Consider the following 20,109-nt stretch of genomic DNA (forward strand, 5'->3'; position numbering starts at 1 on the left):
CATCCTACTGTGTGTCATACCAGTTGCTTTGAGTATATTCACAAAGCCAGGAAAGAAGGAAATATTCCAATGAATATATTTTCTTTCTCTTTGCTTTTTTCAATATCAATATGATACATTTAATGGTAAATTTAAAGCAAATTTGTCTATCTAAAAGTAATCTAAAAAAGTAGTCCGAATACATTTACCTTAAAATAAGTAACCTAAATTGCTCTCATTAGTTTTCATCATGTAATGTGATCAGTAATTTAGCACAATTTGTAATTAATCTACACAGCTCTGTATTTATCCCTTTTAGTAACCTGTGAATGTGAATTTTATCAAATGTATTGACCTAATTTGTCAGGTATAAATCTGCAGCACAGAGTAATTCCTCTCATTTCGTGTTGACACTGAAGCGCTGGACCCATTGTGTTCCCGCTCAGCCCAGTCTGTGAATCCTGCAGAGCGCCGCTGATAACCCACGTGCCCAGCGGCAGTCACGAGTGAAGCTTTCACGGTTTAATCCTCAGCCAGAGAGCCGTGGTCGCAGCACAGCAGCTCAAATCCCTTTCACAAGCCCGCGCAATCACACTTGGGCGTCTGCTCTCTGATCTTTTGTGGCTTCGGCTGCATCTTTCCTGCCTTTGCCCTGTACGTTTGTGACCTAGGCCTGACTCTCTGCCCTCGAGAGTCTGACCAAGCAGTAATTAAGATCAGGAGAATAATGTAATGAATCTCTCTTTGGAAGCCCTTCGCTCGAGTATTATGTGGGTTAAGCCCTGCTGGGTATTAGCCAATGGGAACCTCTGGGCACTTCAACTGAGAGATAATACCCAGCAGCCTTAATACAGCCAAATCTAAACCGAGCTCAGCCAGCCACGTGTGTGTGTGTGAGAGAGAGAGCTGTATCTATGCCATGGTTGATTATTCGTGTTTTCATGTTTGTGTACAGTGACGATACGCATAATGCTGAATGGATGAATATCTGGTGAATCATTAGTGTTTTGAAATAACAGTTCTTCCTCAGTCTTGTCGACTTCTGTGGGCTGGTGTTAATTTGCTTCCAGCTATAGTAAACCTCTGTGTCTTGCTTGTCTCCTCAGGGCTTTTTTCCGAAGGAGCATTCAGAAGAACATGCTGTACACCTGCCACAGAGAGAAGAGCTGTATCATCAACAAGGTCACCCGAAACCGCTGCCAGTACTGCCGGCTGCAGAAGTGCCTGGAAGTGGGCATGTCTAAAGAATGTAAGTGTCTACATACACTAAAAGTCCCTTAATCATGAACGACTGGACAAGTCACGGAAGCTCATTTGTCAAAGGCTGATCTAGTGTACAGCAACAATACAGGTACCATGGTACCCCAAACATGATGGTCCACTTGCGAGAAACCTCCTTTCTAACGTATAAAGGCACCTATACAGTCGTCGGAGGCAAGAACACAGGTTGTAAGTTTAAGGATAACTTCGATGAAAGGTTTTGATCCATTTCAGATGTTGACAAGTGTGTACATTCTTCTGTAAAGGCACATTTAAAGTGTAAAAAATATATATTTTTAAATATTATCTGTACTTTACAGTACAGTATTTAAAGTACTGCACCCTTATATTTTTGTAATATCGCTATATTAATCAGCACAACTGTCTTCATTGTTTCTAAGAAATGTTTTGTGAGCAGTAAATCATCATATAAGAATGCATTCTGAAGGATCATGTGACACTGAAGAAAATGTATTGCAAACATTTTTAAAAATGTATTCAAGTAGTTATTTTAAATAGTAGTAATGGTATTTCACAGTATTGCTGTTTTCACTATGTTTGCTCAAATAAATGCAGCATATGTTTAATGCACTGTGCCAGGGAGACCTCTTGTCAGACATCTGTCTCTCTGGTCCTGCTGTCTCCATCTACTGGACCCAGTGCTCAAGTGCTCTGCACCATGACCACAGACAGGACATTTGCCAGTGTTATTTAACGCATTTATAGTAATGTCTGTGTGACAGGCTTGTGTACAAGCATTTAATAAGGAGTTGTGCTGCTTTGTGTTTTTGTGCTAGGACAAATGAACGTCATGATGAATACCTGCTATATTTTTAATTAATAGTTTTTTAATCTGTTTTACTGTAGTGCATTATTATTGCTTTATCTGATGTATCTGTTGCAGTAGTACACCATTTAGTTGCTTTCGCCTTTAAGTATGAATATGGATTTGTATGTACCTTTTGTTCTGTTATTAGCATGAAAGTGCAGATACTTTTCTTTCTGTGCTGTACTGAACTATAGTTTGCGTTTTCTATCACGAAACCTCTGCCCCAGATTTGTTATTTTACATATTTCATTCTCTCCTCCCGGATATGATGGCGCGCTCTTGTCATCATAAAGTTGTTTGCAAGCAGGTTTCGTCTTCTCGCACATGTCGTGTCGTGAAAGATTACCTCCCTGCGTTAATAGTTCTTTAATGGCTCCATTAGATTGTGTTTTCCGAGCCCACGCTGGCACCCAGCTCCCTCTGGAGAAATGAATATGTGGCTGTGGGGAGAAGTGAGGGAGAATCATCCTTTACCACCCTCTCTCTCTCTCTCGCTCGCTCGCTCTCTCGCTCCCCTGCGTGTATGTGGAGGAGGGAGAAGAAGAGCGAGGAGTTATCTTTAGACAAAGGAAGGAGTCCTAACCGAAAACAGCAAGAAAACATGAGATAAAGGAGTGATTGAGGCTGTGAGGACAAGAAAACCCAGAGATTGTGAGGTTCCAGGAAGAAGGGAAGAAGGGAAGGAGGGAGGAATGCAGGCGCAGAGGGAGAGCACGTTTAAAGCGGGCTGAGATTTGTCATGTGACGTGATTAGATTAGGCTGGATTTTAGTGAACGCAGAGGTCGTTTGTCACCGTTATTAACAACCACCAACATTCATTTCTCATCTCTGCACGCTGCACACCATCAGCACATCTGTGTGTGTGTGTGTGTGTGTGTGTGTGTGTGTGATGAAACACAATGAGTGCATTTACATGCACCATCTTACAGTCATTATTTTTTCCAGTGAAGTTTGCAATTCTTCAGTGTCATTAATATTTTCTCATCCCAGTTTAATGTGCAAAAACAACTAATTAAACCACGCACGGATTTCCCTGAAAAGTGTAAATACTGGGATGTGATCAAAAGATTGATTGATTCTGCAGCCCGAACACCTCGATACAGAAATGTGGATTCGACCGATGGCATGAGATATTAACATGGAGCTATGTTTTTGGCCCCTCAACGGCACAAGTGGGGCTTTATCGTCCTACATTTGGTTGCAGTTGGTGCTGAAATGACACACTTCATCTTTGAAAACAAACACTGCTGATCAGGAAGATATTTTAAAACACATCTGTACATGTTTTCAAAGTCTCATGCTCACCAAGGTTACATTTAATAATAGAGTAAAAACAATACATATTAATACGTCAATAATGACATCAATTTAATATGCTTGATTTGCTGCTCAAGAAACGTATTAATGTTGAAAATGCTTGTTTTAGGACTCTTTGAATAGAAATTTCAAATTGATTCATCTGAATTTAAACCTTTTAAGTTATAAATGGCATTACTGTCAGCTTTTTTCGATGTATTGTGTTTTTGCTAAATTAAGGTGCTCATTTCTAATTGATTTTTTGAATAGTGTTGTTGAATGGCTAAAACGGTCTCGTTCAGGAGTAGGTCACTGTTGGTTTTATGCAAAACCTAATTTTCCAGTTATCCTCATTTTGCTCCGCATGTAAACACTGTTAATGGCATTTTGGCGTATTGTTCACATTTATGTTTACATTGACGTCAAAGCCAAAAGGAAAAAGGCGTTTTCAAAATCTTGCTGTAAACACTTCTCTTGCATTGGTGTGTGTGTGTATAATGAGCTCGTCTGTGTGTTGTTGTGAAACACGTGTATATCGGATGCATGTATAATGCCCCTAAATATTCACAGCGGTTTTTTTTCTTCTCTATTATTGTGTAGTTTACTCTGTGTTTTTAAGGCAGTTGAATACACATTTTCAGTGTCACAGAAAGAGAAGGGAAGACCTCAGAGAATCCCATCCTTGGAGTTTTCCCTCTTTTTCTGCTTGTTTAGCGATTGAGACTCTCTTACCTAAAGCTCTTTTTGAACTGTCACATCAAAGCACTTGGTTTTTAATTCAGCTCTTTAACCCTGTGGAAATACTGCAAGAAATGTATTTCTATATGCATGTTCCTTTTCTCTCTCTTTCTCTATCTATCTATATATATATATGTGCTCTGATTGACCTACTTAATCCGTCTCCTCCTCTTTCATTCGTTGTTGTTTTGAAGTAGATTAGCTGCCAAAATGATTGAATCGCAAGAAGAACATGCATCTAAGGTTTAACGGTGTATGATCTACTGTTTTCTCTGGACTTTTACTGCCATCTTGTGGCACATGTGCATGATCAGTTAGATATTTCTTTCTTATTGCCACTTCTGGTATAAAGCATAGAAATCTACTTATATGTTTATGTATGATATTAATGAGTGGAGTGAGTAAATCTGATGGTTTGACCTGTTTTCTTCCTGTCGTCACAGCTGTTCGGAACGACCGGAACAAGAGGAAGAAGGAAGAGAAGAAGCAGGAGTGTTCGGAGAGTTACGTGTTAAGTCCTGATACGGTGCAGATGATCGAGCGGGTCAGGAAGGCCCATCAGGAAACCTTCCCCTCTCTGTGCCAGCTGGGCAAATACACCACCGTAAGTCAGACGCAAAGCAGCTTCTCGTTTTGGAATTGTGGGTAAATAAATTGCAAGCTAAGCAAACATTGTCTCTGTCCTCGACCAGAACAACAGTGCAGACCACAGGGTCGCTCTGGATGTGGACCTGTGGGATAAGTTCAGTGAACTCTCCACCAAATGCATTATTAAGACGGTGGAGTTCGCCAAGCAGCTGCCGGGCTTCACCACACTCACTATCGCGGATCAGATCACCCTGTTAAAGGCCGCCTGTCTCGACATCCTGGTAAGAGCACAACACACTTACATCTGTTCTTGTGTCTAAACAGTGCATGAATGAACACTGCAGCAGTGTCACCTTTCCTGTGTCTTTCGTTCTGGTCTACAGATTCTGCGAATATGTACACGCTACACACCGGATCAGGACACCATGACGTTTTCAGACGGTCTGACACTGAACCGCACGCAGATGCACAACGCCGGCTTCGGTCCACTGACGGATCTGGTTTTCGCTTTCGCCAACCAGCTCCTGCCTCTGGAGATGGATGATGCAGAGACGGGGCTCCTCAGCGCCATCTGTCTGCTGTGTGGAGGTACTGCAGCTCTTGAACCAAATCCAGTCAGAGACACTTACTGCCATATTTTGGTTTGTGAATGTCTTTACATAAATGTTTCACTTACTCAGTTCTCACATATAATTTTTTTTGTTTTGTATTTTATCTGTCAGTCCTTCTCTTGGGCTTTTACATCTCTTGTATTAGGGTTGTCAAAATGGCTGAAAAACTAAATTCAAACTTTGCACTTTAAATATTATCAATATTCAGATTATATCTTAATTTAAACGTTATAATTTCAGTTGGGGGGGGGGGTGTTTTGTCTTCTCTCCTGAGGCCACAAGAGAGCGCGTCAAGCTAAATATTACTAATGCACTTTTATTAAGTTCAACGTACACACATTTTATGCTTTTGAAGCATAAAACTCGCATTGTTGATAGAAGCCCCTTTAGAAAATGTGGAAATATGTGTTCTTTGTGAAAGGCTTAGTTTTAGTTTTGACTTAACATCATCTCCGTGTGGATGTCCTCTTTTTACAGTGTTTTTAATGAACATTGCAGCAGAGAGGGTTCAACTGGAAAGGCTTACAAAACATTAAAAAGCAACGACACTTGCATCGTCACTGCGTTTCGTGTTTAATTAAATTGCATTCAGTTTTTCAGGTGTCCATCAGGCAGCCTTATCAGTGGCACAAGAAATGTGTTTTGTTAGCCTATTTAATGTTTTGATAGTCTAAGATTTTTTTCTTAAATTTGGCGAATATTCAAATTTTTATTTGACAGCTCTAACTTGTATACCAAATTATATCGTCCAATTTTGACTGTTTAATAATGTTGGTTTTATTTTTTTATTTTTATTTTTTTTTTAATTGTGGGTTCATCTGCCTTTTCAAATTATATTTAACAACACATTTTTTTTATTCACAACAATTCATATTATTATAAATAATATTTTTATTCAATAAATATTTTAATAATATAATTTCTCCTAATTATAATTTGCCAACCTGAATTATAATTTAATAGTATTAAATCATTTTAAATCATTATCATTTTCTTCCATTTCGGAAGTCTTTTGAATGGAGTTAAAAAAAAAATTATTTCTTTATGAGTTCTAGAGCATTGATGCTCGTGTCATTCTCTGTGAGCTGATGTTATTAAACCCTGTGCACTTGTGCTCAGACCGGCAGGATCTGGAGCAGTCGGATAAGGTGGATGTGCTTCAGGAGCCACTGCTGGAGGCCCTGAAGATCTACGTGAGAAAGAGGAGGCCTCATAAACCACACATGTTCCCCAAGATGCTGATGAAGATCACAGACCTGAGGAGCATCAGCGCTAAAGGTGAGACTCACAGTCACTCTTTGAACATCAAGCTTGACTCATCCAGAATCCATTCTAACATTATTTTCTGTGTTTCTCCATCAGGAGCCGAGCGAGTAATAACTCTGAAAATGGAGATTCCCGGCTCCATGCCTCCACTCATTCAGGAGATGCTGGAGAATTCGGAGGGTCTGGAGGGCGGCGGGGCGAGAGGAGGAGGAGGAAAAGGAGCGCCACCAGGAAGCTGCAGCCCCAGTTTGTCTCCGAGCTCAACACACAGCAGCCCCTCAGCTCACTCCCCCTGAGTCTCACCTCCAGACAGGGCTCCGTACGGAACAAACTGGTTCCAAACCAGAAATAAGCCACAGCCGACCCGCGCCAGAAACCAGAATTCCGGTAGACTTTGATCCGGGATGACCGGACCCGAACAGTTAATCTGGCCGGCTTTCATTAGCTGAAGACCAATTGAGCTCCACACAGGCCGAGCCTGCTCAAAACTCACACCGTCAATAAAAGCAGCAGTGATTCAGTGACTAGCAGAGTCCTGCAGCTGTCCACATGGCTGTGATCTGTGGAGACGTCCTGTGTGTGCAGAAGCGGCTCTTTTCTGTGTCTTCCCAGCTCCGCTCCCATCACACAAACTGTGAAGGCCCAGATGAAGCTCTCTTTGTCTTGAGCCTGCGACTTTATTTTATAAATTTTAATCTCTTAAGAGCAAGCTAAAGGACATTAGGACTTCAAATGTCCGCAAGTCAGGGACATTTTGAACTTTCCAGCCGTTTTGGTTCGGTTTCTTTTGTTTTCTTACAAAAAGATATATGAATATATGAAATCTATATTGACAGAAAAATGAGATTTGAATCTTGTGTCTTAGGTGGAATGCAGAACAGTTCTTATCTTCTCTCTCTCTCACTTATCTCTCGAGGGTTAAACACGTTTCTGGTCGACCCACTGTCATACACAAGGGAACTGAAAATCACACTAGCACTGAAAATCATCTGATGGGGTTAAAACACAATTTTGTTCATGATTTCGAGACTTATTCACAATGATCAACTTGGCAGTTGTGGCAAAGAAATGAAGGATCTCATGTCAACAGCTTGTGATTATGACGATGTGTATGAGATCTCAGAGTGGGAAATGCCTTTGTGTAGCTTTTTAATATTGTTTCTTAATTTACTCTTAATTTTTGTAATTGTCAGCTGTCGAAAGACAGAGACGACCTCTACACAGTATTAGCAGATTACAAAATAAAAAAAGAGATTTCCAAACATAATGACTCACAAAGAATACAAAGTGTATTTTTAGTGCTCGAAGAAAAACGTGCCATTTCAAAAGTATTGAGAATGTTGTAACAGAACGTCATGCCTTTTTTTCTTTTTTTTACACCTCAGTTTGTGGTAGATTTGTTTCTAATCATCTGTCACGTGTCTCTTCTGTACCTTACACAACATCTCTGCCTCTGCTCTCCTGCAACAATCATTGAACAGTTGTGAACAACAACACTGCCTCTGTGTGACAATCACTTTAAGTAAAGCTCACAAACAACTCTGCCTCTGTAACACACACTGATCCGCGCCAGACCTCTGGGTTTATGACACCACTAGCCTTGTTTTTTTAGGTCTAAAAGCATCAAATAAGTACTGATTTCACAATTAGAGTTTCCTAGAAATGCTTTATTAAGAGCAAGATCTTGCATTGACGTTTCTGATAATGTAGCATTCTTTTGTTTTAAATGAAATTAAGTCTTATCTGAACCACCAGAGACATTTTGTCTTTATTTACTCATTTTATTCCAAATCATAGTGTGTGTGTGTGTGTATGTTCGTTCGTTCTGCAAAAGATAGTCATACAGGTTTTTTTTTTTTTTTTAGGTTTTTTTTTTTTTTTTTGACAGAAGTGTCCCTTTTAAACAAAACAATAGCTTGTTAAATGAATAGGATTAGTAGGCACCATACAACCCAGTTCTGGTGGATCAGTGTCAGCATATCATGATTTGTACCAGTTTACAACAGCTCTGCCTCTGCATCACATCTGCTGAACCTGGTGTCATGAAAGTTTGAACAGTGTGGTGGGTCGAAATGACTTCCTCTTTAACATGTTCCTCTGAGGGTGGAGTGTGAATTGCTTCACTGCAACTATGCACACAACATGCACAGAGCTACAGTCTATTCACTTCTGTCTACCTGTTTGAGAAAAAAAATCACAAGACTCTTCCACTGTCCGTTTCATTTGATTCTGCATTTGAAGGTTCACTGCTTTTGAGACGTACTGCATCACAGACCTCGACGGGCCTCTTCTCTCACTCGAAGTATGACAAACAGAGATCTACACGATGTACAGCACAAACCCTGTACTGCTTTAACAGTTGTTATACAGTCAACCGCACAAAATGTTTCTGTTGTGTCAGGTGATCATAATAAAGACTTCTGTTTTGTGTGTTTTTGAACATGCTGGGTTTTTGTGAAATTTATATATATATATATATATATATATATATATATATATATATATATATATATATATATATGTATATATGTATATAAAGGGTGTAACGGTACGTGTATTCGTTCCGCACCGTTTCGGTACAGGGCTTTCGGTACGGTGTACATGTGTACCGAATGCAATATTTTGTGTGTGGAACATGGGTACATTTTCGTGTTTCCAAACAAACATATTAAATGGCAGAAGTCTCCACGTTCAGCGCAAATCCCACCCTGCAGCTGATTCTAAGGCCGGTGACACACTGGCTGCGTGGAGTGAGCGTGGCGTTTCTGCTGTGTGTCAGTTGCGTGACGGCTGCTTCGCATTTTCGTGCCTGACGCGGCGCTGGTGCGCTGCTGCTACAGTTGGTGACATAGAGGGAGGCCGCCGACAGACCAGGATCTTGTCTTCACGACAACAATATCATGTTGAGCATAAATATAAAGAAATGTATTCTCAGGGTCTGGCCACATCAACACAGTTTGTTTAGATGTCACACAATTATTTATATTGCATATCACAAAATATAGTGTTTCTGTTTATTACATTACATTTAGTCATTTAGCAGATGATTTTATCCAAAGCAACTTACAAATGAAGACAGTGGAAGCAATCAAAAACAACAAAAGAGCAATGATATTTAAGTGCTATAACAAGTCTCAGTTAGGTTAACACAGTACAAGTAGCAAGAGCTTTTAAATAATATAATAAAAAGAAAACCGATAGACTAGAAAAAGAATAGAGCAAGTTAGTGTTAGAGGTCTTTTTTTTTATAATTGTAAAATAAATGAAAAGAAAATGGAACACAAATCGATTTAGAAAGGTAATTCGATTATTATTATTATTTTTAAAAATAGAATTTAGAATAGTGAGTGCTAAAGTTACAGGGTCAAATAAAGATGGAAGAGATGGGTTTTAAGTCAATTCTTGAAGATGGCTAAGGACTTAGCTGCTCAGATTGAGTTGGGGACGTCATTTCACCAGGAGGGAACATTTAATTTAAAAGTAGGCCTATGTAAAAGTGACTGTGCATCTTTGAGATGGCACAATCAAGCAACGTTCACTTGCAGAATGCAAGCTCCTAGAGGGCACATAAGTCTAAAAATAATACTTTTAGGTAAATGGGTGCAGAGCCAGTGGTGGTTTTGTAGGCAAACATCAATATTTTGAATTTTATGCGAGCATTTATTGGTAGCCAGTGCAAATTGATAAACAGATGTGTGACTTGTATTTTTTTTTTTTTTTTTGGCTCATTAAAAATGAATCTTGCTGCTGCATTCTGGATTAATTGTAATGGTTTAATAGAACTGTCAGGAAGACCTGCCAAGAGAGCATTGCTATAGTCCATTCTGGACAGAACAAGAGCTTGAACAAGGAGTTTGTGCAGCATGTTGCGAAAGAAAGGGCTTGATCTTCTTGATGTTGAATAAAGCAAATCTGCAGGACCGGACAGTTTTAGCAATGTGGTCTGAGAAAGTCAGCTGATCATCAATCATAAGGTTTCTGGCTGTTTTTGAAGGAGTCATGGTTGGTGTGCCAAACTTGACTGTGAAATTGTGATGAAACGATTGGTTTGCTGGAACCACGAGCAGTTCTGTCTTGGCAAGGTTCAGTTGAAGATGATGGTTCTTCATCGAGCAAGAAAGGTCTTTTAGACAAGCTGAGATGTGAATAGCTACTGACGGATCATCAGGATGGAATGAGAGGTAGAGTTGAGTGTCATCAGCATAGCAGTGGTATGAAAAGCCATGTTTCTGAATGAAAGAATGATGCCATGCAGACAGAGAAGAGAAGTGGTCCAAGAACTGAGCCCAGAGGCACCCCAGTTCTCAGATGTTGGACACCTCACCTCCCCAAGTTACTTTGAAGGACTTATCTGATAGGTGAGACTCAAACCACTGAAGTGCGGTTCATGAGATGCCCTTTGCCAGTAGGGTTGACAGGAGGATCTGGTGGTTAACCATCTCAAAAGAAGTGGACAGATCAAGCAGGATAAGTATTGAAGATTTGGATTCTGCTCTTGCCAGTTTTAGGGCTTCAACAACTGAAAGCAAGGCAGTCTCAGTTGAATGTCCACTTCTGAAGCCAGATTGGTTGTTGTCAAGGAGGTTGTTCTGTGTGAGAAATGCAGAGACTTAGTTGAACACAGCTCGTTGAAGTGTTTTGGCAATGAAAGGAAGAAGGGAAACTGCTCTGTAGTTCTCTAAAAGAGATGTGTTGAGAGTGGGTTTCTTAATTAGTGGAGTTATACGAGAAAAACACCAGTGTGGAGGGAAGTGTTGATGATCTGAGTGAGTGCAGGTACAATTGCAGGAGAAATGGCTTAAAGGAGATGAGATGGAATAGGATCAAGCAGGCAAGTTGTAGGGTGATTAGAAAGGATGAGTTTGGAGACTTCTGCCTCAGAGAGTGAAGAGAAGGATGTGAATGAGTGTATGTTTGCTGGTGATATGAGTTTGACGGATTGTGGTGTGGAAAATTTTGCACTGATGTTTTTAATTTTATTAATGAAAAATGTGGCAAAGTCGTCAACTATAAGGGATGAAGCAGGAGGGGGAGAAGGAGGACAAAGGAGTGAGGAAAATGTTTAATAAAGCATGCAAGAATTCTTAAAGGTCCCATGACATGGATTATTTCCTAAATGCTTTTTGATGTTTCCTTAGGTGTACTTATATTGTAAGTATGATTTTTACATTTAAAATTTAGAAATAAAAAGCATTTTTAGATCCTGATATTAGCCCTCTGGCTTGAATGCTCTGTTTGAAGGGGCGTGTCTGCTGTGAGACTCCGATACGAAATGCGTTCATGTGGAACCCCTCTCAAATATATATATATATATATATTTTTTTTTTTTTTTTTTACTATTACAGCTGTCGAGATTAATGAATCATGGAAGTGTTGATTATATAATTATTTTTTCGATCTTTTCCCATCACATGAAAGGCTGCAGTGATGAGCATTGAGTAGACAGAGTCTGTTTATCGCGTGGATGCAGTGATCTCGTCATTATTGCAACACGTTATCTCACAAAATGCTCTCACCACAGCTAACAGCAAAGACCTTTAACTTTGATGTGGTAGTATGTCATTTTAGCAGTGGAGAGATTAGCAGCTGTTAGCATCCAAAGATACAAATCGATAGACAAATACAAAATGTATTTTAAGAGGGCAAGTAACAGTAACTGAATGAGATTCAAAGGAGCTGTTGATACCCAAAGATGGTAAAGGATTACATTTACAATCATTAGAGATGAGCAGACCAGTACCTCTTCCAGTCAAACGGGGGGAGTGGTAAAATGAGAAATGATTGGAGAGTGCTGCAGTTGTACCAGTGTCCTTTGGTTTGATCCAGGTCTCTGTCAGGGCCATGAGATTAAGCTTTGAATGACTAATAATAGAAGTAATGAAATCGCCTTTGTTTACAGCAGACTGGCAATTCCAGAGACCAATAGAAAGAGAAAGTAGTGTTACAACCAAATTTAGTACAGTTATGAGTAATATTATAGGATAGACTGTTATTTCTTTTTTAGCTTTGTTGTAATCAGTTCCTAAAGCTAGATAAAATAAATGCATAAAATGACTAATAATGAACAGCTCTTCAACTAATTAATAATATACACTGTGTGGCCTACGCTAATTTGTGTGGTAGTAGTCTGGTTCAAACACATTTGTGGCTTGATTGATAATCTAGTTCATGAACATAAGGTGGAAAATTTCCAGTGGCTTTGTGGGCATTTTAAAAAATGGGAGAAATGTGAATAAATATGTCATATAACATATCTTGGTACACTAAAATTATCTTCTAATGATAACATCTTCCTGTTCTTCCTGTCTGCTTCCTTCCTTTCTGACACCCAAGTGTAAGATCACCTGCAGTCTTGTGTTGTTCAGCACTGAAGTATAACTCTTTTGGAAGTAAAGAGCAGACCAATGCTTCACTGGTAAATGTAACTATGGTGCATCTTTCACTTCTCTAATGTGCTCACCATAATACTGGCAACACTGTCAGTCTGTTGCTTTGTATCCTTGTCATTGCCTGGACAGGTCAGTGGATGACCTTTGTCTTCGTGTGTCTCTTGATACTGAAAGCATTTTTCCATTCCCACGTAAATTTAAGAAAAGGAAACATTGCAAATTGCAACCAGATAAGCAAAAAATGTGCAGCAACACATTATGAGCACAAGACCTTGAGGACATTTCAAGTGCATTTTCAGAAACCACTCGTGTAAACAAGGCCAAAGTCAGCTGACAGACAGCACTTTTTTAATTTAATTTAATTTATTTTTTTTATTTTTTTGCACAAATAAAAGTTTAGTGCTAACTGACTTGCATGTTAAAGTTTATTTCAGTGTGCAGAATGCTGAAAGGTTAAACTAAAAAAAGGGCTGTGTTATTGGTACAGGAGGTATTTTTAGTGCTTTTAGTCATCGCACACTGAGCATTATTAAAAAAAAAAAGTAATAAAATTCCCTGTTATTAGTTATAAATAGCAATTTAATGTCAGTATAGAAGCACCACTGAAACCCTAATACTACTAATAATGCTGAGTCATTAAAACTGAAAGAGAATAGTGAAATACATAAATTATTTATATCATTTGATCATAACTTAGAAGGAGAAAATGAATAAATATACTCCTTATTGATACTTTGAGAATTATTTACTTAATATGCATTACATATGATTGGGGTGCCTGCAAATATTTATGCTTAAAAATCTTACCACAATAGACAAAACACTTTTTTTATGTGCTGTAAAATAATTAATTTTAAGTTTAAACAAACAGCTTCCCATCTGCATGAAACATCTTTGCTTCTACAAAATGACACCTCCTCAAATCTTTCTCACAGTTTTATCAGTTAAAAAAGAAAACTGCAATTCTCAGAGTCAATACCACAAATTCAGAATGATTTCAATTAAACCCCATCTCCAAGTACTATGCATGTGAGCATATATGGTTAACTCTCAAACAGTTGAACAGTATCACGTTTGTTGCAGAAACCACTTGATATGCAGTAGTTATATTTATACAGAAGTGTCATTTGTTTTACAGATTTAAAAAAAAGGCAACATTTTGTGTGGCACATTAGTTTTATCAAATTTTTTCTCAATGAAGAAACATCCATTTTACCCAAAAAATAATGGTGGAGTAGTATCGTCTGAAAAGAGTTGATTAATGTCAGTTATAGCAGCAGTGCTAAACCCTGCTCCCTTCCTGAAGACTTTAGTTCCAGCTCTTCTCCAGCACACACGTCTGCTGTTTTCATGCAATCCACATAATTCATGAACATCTAGATTAGCTGGTTTGATTAGAGTTGGATCTAAACCACAGGATGGGAGTCCTCCAGGATCAGGGTTAGCTAGACCTGAACCAAACCAGAACTGAACCAGAACCATTCCAGATAAAAACAGTGAGGGTCACATCATTATTATCACTTATATACAAAATTATTTATGGTGTGTCTAGTTTAGGGGAAATAGACTGATGTATAGATCAGTTCCTAACATACACATAGTGTGTGTTTCTGTTCTTACCAAAAGGTCATCAGCTCCTCTCACTAATCAGGAAGTAACATCTTAATTCGTCCACATTTTGAAGGAACGCAAGCCAAGCATCACCATGCCAAGACCTTCTCTTCTCACTTTGATATTAGGTAAACTAAATTTTTAATTATTGCAATTTCTATTTCGCATAACAGATAGAGGTTATAGATGAAAATATAATTGATTATAGTATTCCCATATTACTGCACATTGCAATGTTAATATCACAATAATATTTCATCCATAAAACAGTTTAGTTAAAGACTGTGAACTGATTCTTTAGTTATGCAATCTTTTTTATCACTGTTGACTGTGAACTGAAACATATATATATATATATATATATATAACTTTAAGATATATTATGTATTATGCATTATGTACCGAACGGTTCGTTGGACTAATTAATTATATTTGGAAAAATATATATATATATGTAATCTTAATCTATGAAAAAAACATTATTATAAACTAGGTTAGTGGATAATACAGCAGCAAAAGTTATTCTAGAAAAATCATGGGTTCACAATAATTTGATTAAAAAAGATTAACTAAACTATACAAACAGATATATATATATATATAAAGAGAGAGAGAGAGAGAGAGAGAGAGAGTTATATGTGCAAATTAGAGACTGTGCAGTGTATTTATTTGTTGTGCATTTCATACAATCGAGAACACACAGTGTTAAAGGGTTAGTTCACACGAGAATGAAAAGTTGTCCATCTTCTACTCAGAAGAAATTATGTGACTTTCTTCTTTCAGAATAATCGAATCAGAGTTCCTTTCAATGTAAGCAGGTATTTGTTGTCAACAGTTCAGAAGATGTGAAATAAACACACGCTTAAACCCATTGAAAACTTGATCTGGTTCATTTTTTTAATTCAGATATTATTGGGTGTTGTGGACTAAACATCTGTTTCGTAAAAAAGGTTAATCAGGGCAGTACTGGGCTACATTACTCATTTACATGAGATCAGTTTGAGACAACAAGTTTTTAAAATATTTTATTTGGTGATTCTTTTCTAATTGTAAGAGTAAAATGTTTAAATGTCACTGTTTTTTTTTTTGTTTTTTTTCATCTCAACAGCCAGTGCTCTGACTTCAGTAACTGGTGAGTAACAGACTGTTAGTCACTCATTTTTACAACAGATATTATTCTAGCTGCATCATGACAAAACCAGTCACTGTGTTGGGTAATTTGCAAGTTTAGCATGTTTGTAAAATGTGAGATGTTGTTCTTTAGGTTATTATCAGTGTTGGGCAATATCGCGTAATTTGATTACTTTTTTAGTAACGCTTTACTGTAATTTGAATACTTTTTTTTTAAACTTTGTATGTGACATTGTGACCTCACACTGACCATCTCACATCCATTTGGTAACAGCACCACCTATTGATCGAAAGTGAAAAGCCAAGAAATCATATTACTAGTGAATGTATTTATGATTTTTTGAGCCATTTTGACTACAATATTATTTTAATAATGGTTTTAATAACCCATTCCTGCAGTTGCTTCTGTAGTGCTAGGCCCCATAATTAAGCTATATTTGGAAAATAGAGGTAGACAGACTGAATCAGTCAGTTAATTTTTTATGGGGGGGGGGGGGGGGTTGCAAATTAGAGACATTGTGCAGTGTATTTTTCTGGTGTGCATCACATACAACCAGGTAAGAACACAGTATTAAGAAAAAAGTTGAAAACTTGATCTGGTTCTTTTTTTAAATTCAGATAATATTGGGTCTTAAACATCTGTTAAGTAAAATATTTTACTCAGGGCAGTGCTAAATAAGTACTCATTTACATGAGATCGGTTTGAGACAACACATTTTTTAAATATTTTATTTGGTGAATTATATCTAATTGTAAGAGTAAAATATTTAAATGTCATTGTATTTTTTTTTTTTTATCTCAACAGCCAGTGCTCTGACTTCAGTAATTGGTGAGTAACAGACTGTTCGTCACTCATTTTTACAACAGATTTTATTCTAGCTGCATCATGACATAACCAGTCACTGTGTTGGCTAATCTGAAGTTTAGCATGTTGTAAAATGTGAGATGTTGTTTTTTAGGTTATTATCAGTGTTGGGCAATATCGCGTAATTTGATTACTTTTTTAGTAACGCGTTACTGTAATTAGATTTTTTTTTTTTTAGTAACGCGTTACTGTAATTTGATTACTTTTTTTAGTAACGCTTTACTGTAATTTGATTAGGCTACTTTCTTAGTAACAGAGTAATCTACGTTATAATTTTCAAAATAGCAATTAGTATAGTTACAAGCCAAGGTCTCTATACGTTACCGCCACGTTATATTGCTGACAGAATGCAGTGTTTTATAATCTAGAGATTGTAAAAGCATGTATCACATGCACTGTTGAGTCAAGTGCATTCAGCGGATGTGAGTCCTAATGCAACAGAGTGCAGCGCGTGGGATAAGACTTGATAGTCGAGTGCAGAGACTCGTGTGTGTGCAGGATTCTGGAGAAAAAAATGATTCACGTGACTCCCGTAAAATAGAAATATCTAAAACAAATAAATTGTTATTCATCTATTGCACAAAAGAAATATGGACTAATATAAAATATAAACGATAAACAGGTGTAAATATATGGAGTGTTTCTGTTTAGGCTATAACACAGGTTGAGCAAAGCAGTGCTGAAGTGTGTTCTCACGAATCCTCTCATTATAACACACAAATTGAAGACATTATGAAATATTCATTATGCATATATTTATTGTGTTATAACAGAGTTTTGTGAGATTGCGATGAATTGAGATGTCTTTTAGAGATTATAAATGCAGTACAAAGTAACGCGTTAGAGTACTCTAATTACTTTTTTCCTGAAATGTGTAACTTAACGCGTTAGTTTCGTGCGTAAGTAATCAGTAACTTCGTTATTTTTTAAAAAAAAGTAATCCGTTATTTTAAGGAAAGGAAAATCCCGACTGCAGCCTACTTTTTGTCAGACAGTAGGCCTAGGTCTATTGTGCCACCTGCGGATGTATCAGCGGAGCCGAAGCTCTGTGATCGTAAAGTCTATGGCTGTGATGCGTCGGTGCCCTGAGCCTGACCCTGTGTGTGTGTGTGTGTGTGTGTGGGTTTTTTTTTTTTTTTTTTCGAACTCTCGGCAAGATAGCAGAGAGGACAGCGTTTGGTTTATGGAAGTACGCACATTATTTTCAATTTGTCAACGAAAAAGAAAAGAACATAACGGTAAAATGCACACTCTGCTTTGGTGAAAAGCTTCTGTCGACCGCCAAAAATTCTAACGTTACCTCAAATTTAACGCTACGTTTTAGTCACTACATTGAAGAGTAAATGTAAGAGGACTGTGTTAAAGCGAATTTAGGCTGACTGTGAGTGACACTTTAATAATAATTAGTTCGGCTATTAAGCGATTTGTCATTTGCCTGTGTGGCAGTGAAGAATTTAATTCGGTTTGTTATCATTTTTGTTTGACAGGCAGCTGTTAATTTCTGTTAGATCATTGGCTGGCTGGTTGTTCATCATTTCTAAATGGATTTAAATCTGCAAGCCTGTTTAAGGTTGTGTTTACAAGTAAGCATACTTGTACTTTGATAACTGCATTATTTAAAGTTAAAGAAAAATCAGGAGTTATCTTGTGGTGCTCATACAGTAGCCTAGGCTACCCGGGCTGGGTAACGTTAGGTGCGAATTTTGATTAATAATATGTTCTGTGATAATAAATAAATAAAACGCCATGTGAAATAGCCGATTGCTGACTGTCTTTCCTGTTATTGTTATCCTGCAGTGTTAATTTAGTCGGATGACTGACGTTATTCATTGTCGGGAGTCACGACTTCTAGGTGCATTTAAAGGGGCCGGGGGCTATGTCTGTCATGTGTGAGCCGCTGCAGACGGATTTTAATTTTTGGTAACGCATGAGTACTCTAACGCGTTACTTTTATGAATAGGTAACGCTGTATCATAACTGATTACTTTTAACTGATGGTAACGTTGTAACCTAACTAACTACTTTCCAAAGTAACTATACCCAACACTGATTACTAATTACTTTTGAAATAAATTAATCAGAACAGTTATTAATTTTAAAACATGAGACATGGTGAATGGTAGTAATGACTGCTCTGGAAGAGTTGAGATCCTGTATAATGGCACATGGGGAACAGTGTGTGATGATCACTGGGACATGAATGATGCTGCTGTGGTGTGCAGACAGCTGGGATGTGGAAGACCTGTTACTGCACATGAGGAGGCTCATTTTGGCCAGGGTAGTGGTCAGATCTGGTTGGATAATGTGGGATGTTCAGGAAGTGAATCATTATTCGCACATTGTTCATAATTATTTTGCAAAACATAACTGTGGTCATAGTGAAGATGCAGGTGTCACCTGCATTGGTAAAAGTACATGTTTTCAAATTCTACATTTGCTGTTTTCAACTTGATTCCTTATGTTGTATTTTCCTAGGTTCATTTTTCTTTATTATTATTACTTTTTTGTTTGTTTGGTTGGTTGTCTAAGAAATTAGTGCTAAGCATTTAAAAATGCAGTGCTTGCTTGTGTGCCATTCCTGGGATTCTATAGCCTAATATTTCAGTCCCCCAGAGTTTTTAAAGTGATAGTTCACAGAAATTAATCATTAGAAGCTTCTTTTTTATATACGTTGATATGCCAATTATATTAATTAGTTGTTGCATTTTAATATTTTTTTTTAGCATGACATAATGTCTATAGGCTATATCAATCTTAAACCAAGCATTTTGTCATGCCACTGAGGTACTTCACTGAGTTTGTACTTTGGAAATTTTTTGCGAAATGTCCATAGTGTCTGTGATTTTTATCAATAATGTAAGCATTTATTTTGTCTCCTTCTCATGAAGTATATATTTTCTAAAAAGCTGCAAGATATTTTATAAAAAAGACTTGAAAGTTATGTCTCTCAGTCTGAACACAACCCCGTCGCACTAATCATTCTACGCCCAGAATAATTTAGACTCTGCTCATATGTGATTTACAAGAAATTACATCATTCCGGTCTCTTCAATAGTGGTGCAGAAAATCGTTAGCATCACATTTTTTGGTCATATCGTCCCCTTGGAATTATAAGGTTCTATCTGCGTTCTGAGTAGTTTTGATTGAGCTTTTTTTTTTTTTTTAAGTTTTTGTGTTCCATAGACTTCTGTAGATAGAACCTTTTTGTTTTTTTTTCAATAAAAAATCCCCAAATGTACACAACTTAAAACAAAACATCACATAATGTAAATAAATTGTCACAGAATAAGAATATGTGAATAACTCAATTTTGACAAAAATGTCAGATAGAACCTTATAATTCCAAGGGGACAATATTATAATCAAGGAGGGTACTGTCAAGCTCAACAACTCCAACCTGTCACATAAAATTAAGATGGAACATTGTTATTTTTCAACATTTTATTTTAATTCATAATTATAAATAGTCTACTTATTTTATTGCTGCCATATATGGTCTCCTAACTACATGAGGAGCTTTGGCTATTTTGAGTGAAAAACCACAA

The 20,109-nt window shown here is 37.5% G+C and overlaps 1 protein-coding gene across 1 annotated transcript; it reads left to right on the forward strand.

Annotated features, from left to right (window-relative positions):
- Positions 1 to 1,086: 1,086 nt before the first annotated feature.
- Positions 1,087 to 8,107, forward strand: LOC113082385 (retinoic acid receptor alpha-B-like). The gene is made up of 6 exons (XM_026254047.1): positions 1,087 to 1,228; positions 4,547 to 4,707; positions 4,796 to 4,972; positions 5,075 to 5,279; positions 6,422 to 6,580; positions 6,665 to 8,107. The coding sequence occupies exons 1-6, from the start codon at positions 1,117 to 1,119 to the stop codon at positions 6,862 to 6,864; spliced, it is 1,014 nt and encodes a 337-aa protein (XP_026109832.1). The 5' UTR covers positions 1,087 to 1,116; the 3' UTR covers positions 6,865 to 8,107.
- The last annotated feature ends 12,002 nt before the right edge of the window (positions 8,108 to 20,109 follow it).

This window comes from Carassius auratus, unplaced genomic scaffold (assembly GCF_003368295.1).
Source record: "Carassius auratus strain Wakin unplaced genomic scaffold, ASM336829v1 scaf_tig00035914, whole genome shotgun sequence".
Lineage (NCBI taxonomy): Eukaryota > Metazoa > Chordata > Actinopteri > Cypriniformes > Cyprinidae > Carassius > Carassius auratus.

Excerpts from the sequence above, each read along its gene's own strand:
- LOC113082385 (XM_026254047.1), top strand. The coding sequence starts at position 1,117 with ATGCTGTACACCTGCCACAGAGAGAAGAGCTGTATCATCAACAAGGTC. Across the intron at positions 1,229-4,546 it reads AGTGGGCATGTCTAAAGAAT|CTGTTCGGAACGACCGGAAC; the intron begins GTAAGTGTCTAC and ends CTGTCGTCACAG. Across the intron at positions 6,581-6,664 it reads GAGGAGCATCAGCGCTAAAG|GAGCCGAGCGAGTAATAACT; the intron begins GTGAGACTCACA and ends TTTCTCCATCAG.